Source organism: Ranitomeya variabilis, chromosome 2 (assembly GCF_051348905.1).
Source record: "Ranitomeya variabilis isolate aRanVar5 chromosome 2, aRanVar5.hap1, whole genome shotgun sequence".
Classification (NCBI taxonomy): Eukaryota; Metazoa; Chordata; class Amphibia; order Anura; family Dendrobatidae; genus Ranitomeya; species Ranitomeya variabilis.
The window spans coordinates 1,094,638,114-1,094,653,183 of record NC_135233.1 but is presented as its reverse complement, the minus strand read 5'-3'; the positions used below and the strand labels follow the sequence as shown (position 1 = coordinate 1,094,653,183).

Below are 15,070 nucleotides of genomic sequence, written 5' to 3'. Positions count from 1 at the left end.
TTTTACAGAAATGGTTGCCCGCTCTCTGTCCTCCTGTACAAGAGAATATAAGCCGCTCTCTTGTCTTGTCTTTGACTTCCAAAGTCCAAAGTGCGCTTCACTGTAGATACCTGGAGCAGCAACTATGACCATAGACCATACGTGGATGAATGTTTTTAGAGGCAGAGATGCATCACCCCATCTGGGACAGGGGGTGAGACCTCCGCAACTGCGACATATGTCTGTTTCCAGTCTCCTCCTGCACCTCCTGCAGATCCTGTTTAACTGACGTGACTCCATCTTCTACAACCACATCGTTGGTCCTACCCACCGATCTCATTGTGTTTGCTCCTGCAAGGCAAAGCGATTCCAAGCAGTTTTACAGCTGGAAAGTAAAGGGCAGACAGTCCATATGGTGCCCGAATGGCGGCTTTGCAACTCACCTGAAGCTGAAGATCTCACCATAAGCTGCCACTTGGGATGGTCATGAATATTCTGGCTGCCATTCTCTCTGGCTAAGTAACTCATGTTCTGTACACGGCGCAACGTTCAGACTTTGACAGTGCGAGATTTCATTCACAAATATACTTTATTGAGGAAGGAAGTCTCTATGGTCGGTAAAGTGTCAGCTCCAACGATCTCATGTGATGAAGCATGTCCTCCTGGCCTTCCATAGACAAAACAGACGCATCCTACATGTCGCAGCGTCTGTGCAAACAGCGTAAAGCGGTGAGTGTCAGACGATATTATGTAGAAGACAAACCGGAGCGTGGGCTACCATGCGATCGGCATCCACAGGGGATGATATAAAGACCTTGGAAAAGGCAACACAATTCGTTAGTTGGGACAAGTGTGGGATCAGCAAAGTCATCCTGCCAATATTCATCCAGGAAAAAAATACACAACAGAACGCGAGAGGGGATGGAGGAAGAACAGAAACTGGAAACTGATCATTGCTGCCCTGTGTCTGCTGGCGACCCTCGAGGTTTCCATTGGCTGTTAGTCGTAATCATCAACATTAACAGAAATAAACACTTAGGAGCCTTTACAGGTGTTTTTTGTTACTTATTCTAATTTACTGAGATAATGACTTTTGGGTTTTCATTGGCTGTAAGCCATAATCATCAACATTAACAGAAATAAACACGTGAAATAGATCATTCTGTGTGTAATGACTATAGAATATATGAGACTCACTTTTTGTATTGAAGAACTGAAATAAACTCACTTTTTGATGATCTTCTAATCTTGTGAGAAGCCCCTGTGTGTATTTGCACATATATATAGATTTGATGGTAACATGAGAGACTCGGTATCCGGCGATTTAGATTCTGTTACATGTGACATTTTCTGTCTCCGTTTCCCTTTGATGCAAACGATCCGATTTCCCTGTGATGTTTCTTCTTTCTCCAGACGAGATGGAAATATCGAAACCGACAAACAACAACAAAGCTTCATCCGGCGGCTGCAGGACACAAGTACGTGATGGCGGTCTGTGACCGACGCCGCACAGTGACACCCCCCACACCGGACGCCATTGTACAAATCCCACCTGACTGCAACAGAGACAGAAGCCCCCTGATCCTCCTCCGGGGTCCGGAGATGATTAACCCCTGACTGCACCCAGGCAGCATTTTTTTTCTCTTTTTCCAGTGTTCTATGTGGTAAAAAGGATCACTCAAAACAACAACTGATCCCACAAAAAAAAACCCGTCCTCATACATCGGTGGATGGAAAAAAAAAACTACAAACTCATGGCTTTTGGAAGAAAGGAAAAAAAACAAAGGTGCTCAAAAGTGCTCCCCCCCCTATATGTGATAATGATAGTGACCGGCTGATCCACTAGAGGGCGCTCCGGAGGCAGATGATTCGCACGCAGCAGACGAAGGCGCCGCGGAGTCAGTGGCGCCATTTATTTCACAACGTTCCCACCATTTACACACAATGGATGAGACGCGGATCTGCTTCATGTAATAAGTAGATTTCATCTAACGTGCGCTTAGGAGCCAGGCCGGCGCCAGCAGCTGGTACTACACCCCTGCGGCTTATTGTACAAGGGATCGCAGGCTCAAGCCCCCCGAGTCACGGAGAATATATATTGTATATAATCCAATATTTCTGTGTGCATAACTATAAGGGCTAATAAAGTCTTACAATTATTTAACTGGATTTGATAAAAACTGCAGCAAAAATAATGACCTTGAGAAAACGTTATTGTCCATATTAAAAAAAATTATAATAATATTGGTAAGCAAAAAAGGATAAACTTTGAGCCCACCCTGGCAGAAGGCATTTTTTTTAATAATGTGCAATATGCTGTTTGGACACTAGATGGCGCAGCGTGTGATTTTAATTATTAGACCGGCAATGTGATTCCTTGTACACTAGATGGCGCTTTATTTCATTTAGATGACTTTTTCTGCAATATGCTGCTTGTACAGCAGAGGGCGCTCCGGATAATAATCATCACGTTTACGCGCCCTCTAGTGTTAAAATAGCAGAATGCCGTTCATTTAATGTATCTCTGCGAGCGCCCTCTGGTGAATGAATAGCATCCTGCAGTTATAATTAGTAATCCTGCGCCCTCTGGCGGTAGAAGCTCCGTACTGCACTCTACTGTGCTCGTTCCCGGGAAAGATCGGGGTTGCGCTTTTTGCCCAGCTGTCTCCGCGCGGTGCATGCTGGGGTCGGACTGGAGTTTGAACAGTCTGGCGGTAAATCTTTCCCGTGCGATCGCTTCCTGCAGTGCTGATCGCCCGCGAACACCCGACCATGGCCACCCGGACACCGAGGAAGAGAAAGCACAGCTGGGGCGCTGCAGACGGGTGAGGGCGATCATATCCTGCCAGGGTCCGAATATCGGGGGGCGCGATCGGGGGCGAAATCTGCCCCGATCCCTTCTGGACACTAGGACTGGGCGCAGACTGCGGTAATAACAGTCTGCGGGGGGCGCGGTAGTGCTAATGACCACCGGGGGGCGCTCAGGAGGCCGCAGATGATTGCACCTCATGTTATATAATCGCCGCCTGTAATGACCGCAGCGGCCGCCGGGGGGCAGCAGAGAGCGGCGGCGCTCATCACCTGCAGCGAGATCAGGACATGCTGGGAGTTGTAGTTCCGCAGCGGCCGCCGGGTGGCAGCAGAGAGCAGGACATGCTGGGAGATGTAGTTCCGGAGGCGGCAGGGCATTAACGAGGCACAGTGCGGTACATAGAGGTAAATTCCTGTGATCCGGCATTTTATAATCCGGACCCTCCAGTCGGCCTGCACAGGTTTATTATCTGCTTCTGATAATCCGGCACTGATTATCCTTCCTATAATCCAGATTATTTTCTAATCCGGCACTGCTCGGTCCTCGGTCATTTCACAGCTGCTGGATTACCAGATATTCTGAATTATCGGGCGGTCACTTCAGGGATAGAAGATCTGGAGACGAGGTCAGTAAGTGTCCCGGTGGCCGGAGGTTGGTTTCCATTCCTGTAATCCGGCATCCGGTGGTCTGGACGCTGCGGACCCCGCGCTGCTTCCTCCTCCCGTCTCGGAGATGGTTGAGAATGATCTGTGCGCAGACAATGGCGGTCACAGTCCTATAATCCGGGAGGCTCCGGGGTCAGGCAGAGATTCGTCCATTTTTTGTGTGTAACAGTAGCGGGGGTCCGAGGGTCCCGTGGTGTGTTGTCAGTAACGCTCGCCCTCTTCTCTCCCGCAGCCCACCCTCCGGCACGCCGGGGAAGAAGTTATTGGCGGACTGCAGCGTGGTGCTGACTCCGCTCCGGTCCAGGAACCTGAACAGCAGCACGAAACGTTCACCAACGCCGCGCAGCGCGACCACCGGGGACCCCCGGGAGAAGGAGAACATGGCGGCCTCCCCACGTAGGAGCAGCGTCGCCCGGAAGCTGATCGTGTCGCCCCAGCCGGCGGAGCGCGCCGACGCTTATGTCTTCTCCCCGGTGAAGTCGCCGGTGCCGGCCGTGTCCTTCTACAAGAAGCAGAGTGACTACGTGACGCCGATCGAGCGGAAACTGATCAGCGCCAGTAAGGGGCACAGCGGCGGCGGGGAGGACGGGACGTCACTGACGGTCACAAGGACGAGGAAACTGCCGAGCGCCAAGAAAAGGAGGTCAACCGGAAAGACCACGAAAAAAAGCCCCCCAAAAAACAGAAGTCCGACCCTCCAGGAGCCCAGCAAGATGTCGCCCGCAGAAGAGCCGGTCGCCCAGAAAACCGCCATCCTGGGGCTGAAGGTGAAGCCGCGGCCGAGGTTAACGGTGGGCGCTGCCTTCTTCGCCACCAGCAAGAGGCCTCATTCCGCGCCCCGGCGGCCCCCCGCCCACCTCAGATTACCAGCGTCTTCTAAGCCGTCGTTGAGACCCGGAAAAGAGAGCGCTGCGCCAACCGCGAAGTCTGAGGTCAGCACCGCGGGCAGGAAGGAGGCGGCCGGCGGCAGCCAGGAGGGAGGCGAAGGTCGTGTGTCGGCTGTCTGGGGGAACAGCGAGAGCGAGGGGGCCGACGACAACCAGAAGGGTCCGGAGGAGAAGAACGCCCACCCGGGACAAGAGCGCGGCGCGGTAAGGACGGCATCGGTGGTGGCGGGTGCACGATGGGGGTTGTAGCTGAACAGAAACCTGCAGAAATACAATCGCCGGTCACAGAGGGGGGGACAGAAAGGGAAAAGTTTTATTAAAAGTGCAAAGGAATGAAAAAATGTATTTGGTGTCGCGGCGTCCGTAGAAAATAACGAGGCCGTGCGGGAAACGTCACAGAAGGGAAAAAAGCAAAAACTGGACAGTAATTTTTTTTGTTTCAGTTACCAAATTTTCCCAAAAATCGATGAGTGCAGATAAAATCCTCAGCTGTTCACTTTGCCTTCGTTGATTGTGCTGTCGCCTTCCGTCGCCTTCGTTGATTGTGCTGTCGCCTTCGTTGATGTTGCTGTCGCCTTCCGTTGCTGTCGTCTTCCGTTGCCTTTTGTTGCCGTCTCCTTTGTTGATGTTGCTGTCGCTTTCCGTCGCTCTGGCCTCCACTGCTGTCTCCCCCTCTGACGGTGCCGTTGCCTCCCTTGCTGACTTCTGTTCTCCTTCCTGCGCAGGGAGCGGCCGATGGATCTCAGATGATATTTGACACTGACGACTCCATAGTGAAATCCTCGGAGAAGAGAGGTACGGGGCCGCGGCCGCTGAGAGCAACGCCACGAATAATGCAAGAATAAAAGTAACTCTTGTCTTCTGTTGCAGACCCCTCGGTGTACCCGATCTTCAGCACCCCGTCCGTGGCGAAGAAGCGGTCAGCGCAGCTTTTAGCTTTGTGATGTTTTGCTCTCTGTTATCAGCCCTGAAGCCCCGGCATGTTGTCCCATTTCCTTGTGATTGTCGGGAATATTTCTTTATTCCGTCCTGAGCTGTTATCTGCAGTCATCTGATAATCCGGAATATCTCTGCAGATGCCGGATTACCGGACTTCTCCTCCGTTCTCTTGTGTTTTGCACATTATTGTTTATCTTCTATGTTCCGATTTCCATCGTTGTCGTTCTTCTTTCTCTCTTTTCCCCTCAGACCCGTAGATTTTCGGGGGGATCTGACGTCCCCCGTTTGCTCCAGTACTCCGGCCGTGACTAAAGCCCCGAAGCTGAGCAAGAGGAAGGACGGCAAGAAAATGGCCGACGATCAGCTGATCATAGTGAGTCCAGCGCGGCACACGCCCACACGGTCTGCTGAAATCCTCTGTGCTGCGGCTGTCGGCAGTGACCCTCTGTGTCTCCCTCTGCAGGACGCGGGGCAGAAGCACTTTGGTCCGGTGTCGTGCGGCTCCTGCGGGATGATCTTCTCGGCCTCCAGTGCGGAGGATGAGGCTCAGCACGCGCAGTATCACCAGAGGCTACTGGAGCGGCTCCGCTACGTGGTGAGGACCCTCAGGTGGTGGGACGGCCATCGTGCCGGACCTCTGCTGGCAGTCAGTGAATGGGTGTCAGTCTAGGGCAGAACTAAGCCGTCTCACAGCTGAGGGTTCGCTGCAGTGTATCGCCGTCACCCTGGAGCTAAACATGGCCGCCCCTATTCACTGACAGCGAGCAGCGCTGGTACGACCGGCTCAGCATTTATTTTTTTATATATTTTTTTTTTTTAACCTTTTCGCTTTGCAGGGTTGGAAAAAAGAGCGAATCGTTGCCGAGTCCTTTGAAGGGAAAATCCTGATGATCTGCCCCGACGACCCGAAATATGCCAGGAGGAAGGTGAGGGGCTAACGCTGCACGTCACCGACCGATGTTCAGCGCTGATTGTGGAGGGTTTCTCTTCTCCAGTCACCTCCAGAGCTGCACTCTGGCAATTCTCCTCTAATTGTTCTTTTTTTTTTTTCTCTTCTCCAGTCATCTCCCAGAGCCGCACTCTGTTAATTCTGCTCTGATTGCTGAGGTTTTCTGCTCCGGTCACCTCCAGAGCTGCACTCTGTTAATTCTGCTTTGATTGTTCTTTTTTTTATTTCTTCTCCAGTCACCTGCGGAGCCGTGCTCTGTTAATTCTGCTCTGATTGCTGCACAGAACGCTCTCTAATACAATACAAAAAAAGTGTAGTCATCAGGCGGCAGAGGCTTGAATGCAGCTCCGGATGTGACAAGATACGAGTTAAAAAATAAAAAAAAACGTGCAAACTTTCCCGCCATTGTGGCTGATGCACAATTGAGCTGATCCTGGACAGTAGAATGTTTGGCCGCAGCTTTGGATGTGACTGGAGGACGGGTTTTTCCTGTAGATTTTGGTTTTGTCGCCTGCAGGCGGAGGAGGTGCGAGAGCTGGTGGACGCGGAGCTCGGCTTCCAGCAGACGAGCCTGAATTCTCCCGCCAGAGCGTGCACCTATCTGTACGTGACCAGTGATAAGATCGCCGGGTGCCTGATCGCCGAGCCCATCAGACAGGTACGTGGAGCCGCCCCATGGTCGTCTTCCATCATCTGCGCCACCCTGCTATAACATGAGCTTCGGCAGAATGTACAGAGATCAGTGGGATCATTCCAGCAGTCCAGTGATCTCGAAGGTCGCAGTTGTCCGCTATAACATGTGACGTCAGAGTACCATGAGATGGGAATTCCAATAGTCCGGTATAATATGAGCTCATGCTCTAACGTAGACTTGAAGGCCGGACCTCACCCCACAGGCAGAGTTTCGGTGTGATTACACCGCAGGAAGATCCTACATGCATGCTCTAACATAGGCTTGGAGGCGATGAATATCTGCGGGGATAAGGGTGCTAATGAAGGAATAGCAGCAGTGCTGCACCGAGTGGTGGCACAATATGGGGAATTAGACGTACGCGCTCTGACATAGGCTCGGAGGATCAGACGCGCTCTCTGGCATAGGCTCGGAGGATCAGATGCGCTCTCTGGCGTAGGCTCGGAGGATCAGACGCGCTCTCTGGCGTAGGCTCGGAGGATCAGATGCGCTCTCTGGCGTAGGCTCGGAGGATCAGACGCGCTCTCTGGCGTAGGCTCGGAGGATCAGACGCGCTCTCTGGCGTAGGCTCGGAGGATCAGACGCGCTCTCTGGCGTAGGCTCGGAGGATCAGATGCGCTCTCTGGCGTAGGCTCGGAGGATCAGACGCGCTCTCTGGCGTAGGCTCGGAGGATCAGATGCGCTCTCTGGCGTAGGCTCGGAGGATCAGATGCGCTCTCTGGCGTAGGCTCGGAGGATCAGACGCGCTCTCTGGCGTAGGCTCGGAGGATCAGATGCGCTCTCTGGCGTAGGCTCGGAGGATCAGACGCGCGCTCTGGCGTAGGCTCGGAGGATCAGTTGAGCGCGCTCCGACGTAGGCTCGGAGGATCAGTTGAGCGCGATCCGAGTTTCGGTGTGATTACACCGCAGGAAGATCCTACATGCATGCTCTAACATAGGCTTGGAGGCGATGAATATCTGCGGGGATAAGGGTGCTAATGAAGGAATAGCAGCAGTGCTGCACCGAGTGGTGGCACAATATGGGGAATTAGACGTACGCGCTCTGACATAGGCTCGGAGGATCAGACGCGCTCTCTGGCGTAGGCTCGGAGGATCAGACGCGCTCTCTGGCGTAGGCTCGGAGGATCAGATGCGCTCTCTGGCGTAGGCTCGGAGGATCAGACGCGCTCTCTGGCGTAGGCTCGGAGGATCAGACGCGCTCTCTGGCGTAGGCTCGGAGGATCAGACGCGCTCTCTGGCGTAGGCTCGGAGGATCAGACGCGCTCTCTGGCGTAGGCTCGGAGGATCAGATGCGCTCTCTGGCGTAGGCTCGGAGGATCAGACGCGCTCTCTGGCGTAGGCTCGGAGGATCAGATGCGCTCTCTGGCGTAGGCTCGGAGGATCAGACGCGCTCTCTGGCGTAGGCTCGGAGGATCAGACGCGCTCTCTGGCGTAGGCTCGGAGGATCAGACGCGCTCTCTGGCGTAGGCTCGGAGGATCAGACGCGCTCTCTGGCGTAGGCTCGGAGGATCAGATGCGCTCTCTGGCGTAGGCTCGGAGGATCAGACGCGCTCTCTGGCGTAGGCTCGGAGGATCAGATGCGCTCTCTGGCGTAGGCTCGGAGGATCAGACGCGCTCTCTGGCGTAGGCTCGGAGGATCAGACGCGCTCTCTGGTGTAGGCTCGGAGGATCAGACGCGCTCTCTGGCGTAGGCTCGGAGGATCAGACGCGCTCTCTGGCGTAGGCTCGGAGGATCAGACGCGCTCTCTGGCGTAGGCTCGGAGGATCAGACGCGCTCTCTGGCGTAGGCTCGAAGGATCAGACGCGCTCTCTGGCGTAGGCTCGGAGGATCAGACGCGCTCTCTGGCGTAGGCTCGGAGGATCAGACGCGCTCTCTGGCGTAGGCTCGGAGGATCAGACGCGCTCTCTGGCGTAGGCTCGGAGGATCAGACGCGCTCTCTGGCGTAGGCTCGGAGGATCAGACGCGCTCTCTGGCGTAGGCTCGGAGGATCAGACGCGCTCTCTGGCGTAGGCTCGGAGGATCAGACGCGCTCTCTGGCGTAGGCTCGGAGGATCAGACGCGCTCTCTGGCGTAGGCTCGGAGGATCAGACGCGCTCTCTGGCGTAGGCTCGGAGGATCAGACGCGCTCTCTGGCGTAGGCTCGGAGGATCAGACGCGCTCTCTGGCGTAGGCTCGGAGGATCAGACGCGCTCTCTGGCGTAGGCTCGGAGGATCAGACGCGCGCTCTGGCGTAGGCTCGGAGGATCAGTTGAGCGCGCTCCGACGTAGGCTCGGAGGATCAGTTGAGCGCGCTCCGACGTAGGCTCGGAGGATCAGACGCGCACGCTGGCGTAGGCTCGGAGGATCAGACGCGCGATCCGACGTAGGCTCGGAGGATTTTCGATGTATACACTTGTGCAGTCCCGGAGACTTCTTGTCACCCTTCCTCCGGGCCCCCAGGTCTCATGTTCTTGCTTTGATCGCGTCTGCAGGCGTTTCGGGTTCTGGCCGAGCCGCCGTCTCCTGAGGACAAGTCGCTGGAGCGTCACCGAGCCTGGCGCTGCTCCTCTGACCCCCAGCCGGCCATCTGCGGCATCAGCAGGATCTGGGTGTTCTCCCCGATGCGCAGGAGGAACATCGCCAGCCGCCTGATGGACGCCGTGAGGTGAGGGCGCCGCTGATCTCCATCTTATAGTAGTATGTTGTTGTCCTGTCAGCGCCCCCCTGTGGTGACACCCGGCATGTTCTCTTCTCTTACAGGAGCTCCTTCATTTACGGCTCGCACCTGAACACCGATGAGATCGCCTTCTCCGACCCCACGCCAGACGGGAAGCTTTTCGCCAGCACCTACTGCGCCGTCCCCGACTTCCTGGTGTACAACTTCCTCAGTTAGATGCTGATGAGAGCAGTAGTTTCTCCAGCCCCGCTGGGAGTTGTAGTTCTGCAGCAGTTGGAAGCTGCTTGTTTAGTTTGTTGCACTTTGTTTCGCTCGCTGCTAGAACAGATCGTCCTCGTGCCGCTGTTTTTTGGTCTCACGACGAGGCGGTCGGAGCGTTCTTTAGTGCCCGGTGCCTCCAGCGAAGGGGACACTAAAGAATGCTCCACCTGTATTATAAATGAAGAGTTTTATTTCCTCCCCCGCCTCAGTCCTTACTGGCAATGTCTTCCTGGTGACGGCGGAGTCCCTGCGCTTGTAGCTTTGGGACTGGATATAGGTTACCACTAACTCCGATAACTTCAGTAATTGCCATTTAAGCAATTCCCCAATTTGTTTGTTCACTGCCTTTTTAGAAATAAGAAACTTCTGGATTCTTGTGCAAAAAAAAAAGTTTCTGAATGATGAAAAGTTTAAACTTTTCCAACTTTTGTTCCTCTTCTCCAGGATCTCTTCCTGCTGTCTGTGAATGGGAACATTGATTATTTGCGCCGATGCAGGGGTCCGGGCCTGCAATTCTCGGGGGTCCGGATCCCGCAGCCGTGAGACTGATTGTCTTCTTTTTGATGTAAATAATAAGTTTTCATTCCCTGCTGGCAGCAGAGATCTTGGAGATGGTCTTTTATACAATAGTGTAAGTGGTGACGGAGGAGACGACTCCTCGCCGCTCCTGGTTCTCCGCTCCTGTCTGTTTTCTGTCCTGTAAATATTTCCTTGTGTGATGCTGGTACTTGTTGTTCACCAGTTGCATTCTCATTGCTGGTTGTACATTATAGATAAGATTGGCCAATCGTAGCCCCCAGGGACTGGTCACATGACACAATATTTTATCTTAAAGTTGCTGTTTAAAATAATAAAACTTTTATTTCTCACTTTTTTATTTATTTTTTAATCTAAAGTGACGCTTCAGCACAAGCTTGGCATTCCGTAGAGACCACCAACCAATCACATTAATGGGGGGTATCACGTGCTGCAGAAGACCCCACTTGGCATTTGTACACCCGTCCTATGGATGTAGCAGCATTACTCTGTTACTCCTCCTGGAAATCTGACCGGGGTCTGTCCTGTGTATTCCGATACTGCCGTCATGGATTGGATGATGGGGTCTTTATATAGTTGAACCGGTGGTCCATTTATTCCTGCATTTCCAGGAGGGATTACAGAGGGTCGGCACATGGGGACCATGATCCAGAATTGTGATTTCATTATAGCAGGGCTCCGGCGTTCCACAGCTGCCAGCCAGCTTCTCCTGATAATTTGGTCTCACCCTATGGACGTGTGGGAGAGAAACCTGACTGGGGAAGTGCCAGACTAGTCCCGGGCTGGCTCTGCATACAGCAGGCTGCCATCGTACAAGCCAGGCTCCCTGTGGTTTGGGCAGCAAGGGTAGAGTGACAGGTAGTGATGAGCGCGCGTCGGGGTGCTAGGCTACACAGAGTATCTCAGTTGATTAGCTTCCCGCCCTACATGTTTCGTAGCCATTATGTTGTCATGATTGCCCATGTATGGAGGGCAATATGTGTGGTTTTTTATGGCTAACAGCTGCAAAACATGCGGTGAGGAGACTTTAAAAACTGCGATACTCGGTGTAGCCAAGAATCCCGATGTTCACTCAAGTGGAGAGCACCCTCACTTATCACTGGTGACAGGTTCTACTAAAACTACTATAATAATGCCCCTGTCACAATACTGTTGCAGGATTTCCTGGGACAATGGGCTCCTTCCCTGTCCCTCAAGTTATGGGAACCCTAGGCCCAGTTCTCCTGATGGTGGAGATATAGGGGGCCTCGTATTTTGCTATGCTCCTAAATGAACGCTAAACTGTTTCCTACCTCACCCAGGGAGGTAAAGGACACAAACTTATTGGATAATACAGACCTGACTGATAAAAGAAACTACAATCATACAAATACACTCACACAAAAACAACCGAGTGGGAAATAAGGGAACAGTAGGAGAAAAAAACAAATGTAACAGGACAAGAATAAGTACACAAAACCAAATCCACACATGTCTCCTAAGAACTACACCATCTGACTGCTACTAATTCAGACTACTCTAAAGCACTAAACCAGGTAGTTGTAAACTATTACCAGCAATTCACCAGTGCAAGGCGTGAGCATACATACCCGAGAGGAGCGGCCAACCCAGAACAGCTGAGAACGTCAGACATAGAACTAATCAACCCTTGAAACCACAGAGAAAGGAAAATCTGCACTGCTAATAGTAAGGTGAAGCAGATCTAATAAGTGCCGGGATTTGTGTAACGATCTACTGGACCCTCTTTGTCAAGGTATCCCTGTGACAGTAGAACCCCTCCTAAGTGGGATCTCTGGACCCTCAACCAGGTTTATTTGTACGTGAGGCGTGAAAAGACCGAACCAACCTGATTGCATGAACATCAGAAGCTGGTACCCCCATTCTTTCTTCAGGATCGTAACCCTTCCAATTTACAAAATATTGAAGAGACCAGTATACAAAGCGAGAATCAATCTTCGCTATCTGGAATTCCAAATTCCAATCAACAGTGACTGAGGAAGGTGGTGGAGTGGAGATGGTTCAGAGGAAGCAATGTATTTTTTGTGAAGTGATCGGTGAAATACATTATGAATCTTGAACATGGATGGCAAAGCAAGGCGAAATGCTACAGGATTAACAATGGCCACAATGTTATAGAGGCAGATGAACCTGGGTCCAAGTTTCCAAGAAGGAACCTTCAACTTAATGTTCTTCGAGGACAACCACACCAAAGTCCCAACACACCAGTCCGGACCCACCAAGTGTTTCTGATCAGCCATACTCCTCAAATTATTAAGATCATTTTGCCACACTGATGTAAAAGGTGACGAAAACTCTTCTTTCTTAGGTAGTTCTGAAGAACGATTACAATTGAAGGAGCAGAAATGAGTGAAAACCGTACGACCCGAAGAAAGAGGACTTGTCAGTAGATTCATGACAACGGTTAATCACAGCGAACACATCTAGAGATAAAGAAGACCCCCAGTCTTCCTGATTCTCAGATGCAAAACACCCGAGAAGTCTCAAGATTCTAGTTCACTCTTTGTCCTTTAGACTGTGGATGAAAGGAGGACGAAAATGAAAGACAAATCCCAAAGCGATGACAAAATGCTTTCCAAAATTTGGAAATAAATTGAACCCGCTGGTCAGAAACTGTCAGATGGCATCCCATGTAATTTCATGATCTCTTTAATATTTGCGCCAAGGTCTTGTCATTCGGTAAAGAAGGTAGCACAATGAAATGTGCAATCTTGCTGAATCGGTCTACCACCACCATTATTACAGTGTTCTCTGCTGATACAGGTAGATCAGTGATGAAATCTACAGATAAAACGAGTCCATGGTCTTCAGGGAATCGCTGATGGTTGAAGAGCCCCAAACGGACAGGTATGAGGGGTCTTAGAATGCGCAGGCAGCTACATATTCCCAAACGTCCTGGTGTATCCTAGACCACCAAAAATGCACAGTATGGAGATCTGTGGTGGCTTTACTACCAGGATGTCCAGTCAAGACTAAATCATGATGTTCACTCAAAATTGTAAGACTGAAGTTCATAGGTACAAATAGTTTACCTGAAGGACCCTCAGCATCGGCATCACCCTGAGCCTCTAGGATCTCCTCCAGATCATAACATATGGCAGCAATAACCACCTCTTTTTGTAATCTAGGAACCGGCTCGCAATTACCTCCTCCCCCCAGAAAACAAGATCAGGCATCAGCGTAAAAGTTCTTGTTCCCCGGCCTATAGGTCTCCAAAAAAGTTGAATCTGGTAAAGAACAATGACCGTCTTGCCTGGCTAGGTGTCAGATATTTAGGAGATTCCAGATAGAAAAGATTTTCATAATCAGTGATGACCATGGCCAGGTGAACTGACCCATCCAAAAAATGACATCACTTCTCAAAGGTCAACTTTATTGCCAAGGGTTTTCTATTACCGACGTCATAGTTGCTCTGGGCAGATGACAGTGTCTTGGAAAAGTATGCACACAGATGCCATTTACTTGGGAGATGAACCCTGCGACAATACAGCCCCAACCACCACCTCTGACGTGTCAACCTCTACAATGAATGGCTGTGACGTCAGGCTGTATGAGAATCGGCACAGAAGCAAAACGCCGCTTCAAAAGTAGAAAATGCTTCACTGGCCGGACTGGACCATTTGGAAAAGGCCATCCCTTTCCTGGTCATATCCGTCAGAGGTTTGGCCACTTCTGAAAAGTTATTGATGAACTTGCAGCAATAATTAGAGAAACCCAAAAATCTTTGTAAAGCTTTCCGGTTTTCAGGACGATTCCAATCCAGAACCACCCAGACTTTCGCTGGATCCATGCACAAACCAGTGGACAATAAGCAGTAACCCAGAAAAAGGATCTCCTCTACCGAGAACATACATTTCTCTGGTTTGACATATAATTTATTGTCCCCGAGTATCTGTAAGACCTGCCTGACATTGATTTATTCGTCGGACCTCGAGTCACACCAGATAGACCACCACAAATCTACTTGCCAGATGAAGGAAAATGGTGCTGAAAGATGGAGTCAGCATTAGTCAACCTAATTAGCATGACAAGGTTTTTGTAATGTCCCTCAGGTGTATTAAAAGCAGTCTTCCACTCATCCTCCTCACTTATACAGATGAGATTGTATGCCCCCCTGTGGTCTAGTTTAGAAAACCACTTAGCCCCAACAATCTGATTAAAAAGGTTTGGATTGAGAAGGAGAGGATATGGATCCCAGTCCGTGATCTGATATAGGTCTCGGAAATCTTGACAGGGGAGTAACCTCCAGTCTTTTCTTCCCAATGAAAAACTCTGCTGCTCCAGGAAATGAAGAAGGTCTGATATAATACTTAGGCCGGTGTCACACTTGCAAATGTCATGCGAGAAAGTCACACGAGCCTCTCGCATCAATAATCGGCACTGCTGCCTGCACTCGGGACCGGAGCGTGTATCTGCTTGTATTTCTATGCAGCCACACGCTCCAGTGCCGAGTACCGGCGGCAGTGTCCGGTATCTCTCTGATATAGTCCTTCATGACCTGCCTCTCTCATGACCTTGGCCCAGCAAATAAAATAATGGCGCAATCATAAGGACGATGAGGAAGTTCCTGACACCCCCTGTTCTCAGAACACATTCTGAAAAAGACAGGTATTCGAGCAGGGACAAGGTATCAACCCTGGCTAAACGGGTGCCCAAGCAGTATCTTTGATAGTAC

General features: G+C 51.4%; 1 protein-coding gene across 2 annotated transcripts; it reads left to right on the top strand.

Moving 5' to 3' along the window:
- The first annotated feature begins 2,613 nt into the window (after positions 1–2,613).
- ESCO2 (establishment of sister chromatid cohesion N-acetyltransferase 2) lies at positions 2,614–10,709 on the top strand. Of its 2 annotated transcripts, none has more exons than XM_077291794.1 (10): positions 2,614–2,804; positions 3,689–4,547; positions 5,069–5,138; positions 5,214–5,262; positions 5,532–5,655; positions 5,746–5,877; positions 6,119–6,208; positions 6,749–6,889; positions 9,395–9,567; positions 9,663–10,709. In XM_077291794.1, exons 1-10 carry the CDS (start codon positions 2,752–2,754, stop codon positions 9,793–9,795), a joined length of 1,824 nt encoding a protein of 607 aa, XP_077147909.1. In that variant the 5' UTR covers positions 2,614–2,751; the 3' UTR covers positions 9,796–10,709. The 2 variants fall into 2 exon arrangements, with proteins under 2 accessions (XP_077147909.1, XP_077147910.1); XM_077291795.1 differs by lacking the exon at positions 2,614–2,804 and adding an exon at positions 3,015–3,195.
- The last annotated feature ends 4,361 nt before the right edge of the window (positions 10,710–15,070 follow it).

Bases quoted from the DNA above. Each gene is read 5' to 3' on its own strand.
- ESCO2 (XM_077291794.1), top strand. From the start codon at position 2,752: ATGGCCACCCGGACACCGAGGAAGAGAAAGCACAGCTGGGGCGCTGCA. The intron at 4,548-5,068 runs GTAAGGACGGCA...CTTCCTGCGCAG, and splicing joins CGGGACAAGAGCGCGGCGCG to GGAGCGGCCGATGGATCTCA. The intron at 6,890-9,394 runs GTACGTGGAGCC...TCGCGTCTGCAG, and splicing joins TCGCCGAGCCCATCAGACAG to GCGTTTCGGGTTCTGGCCGA.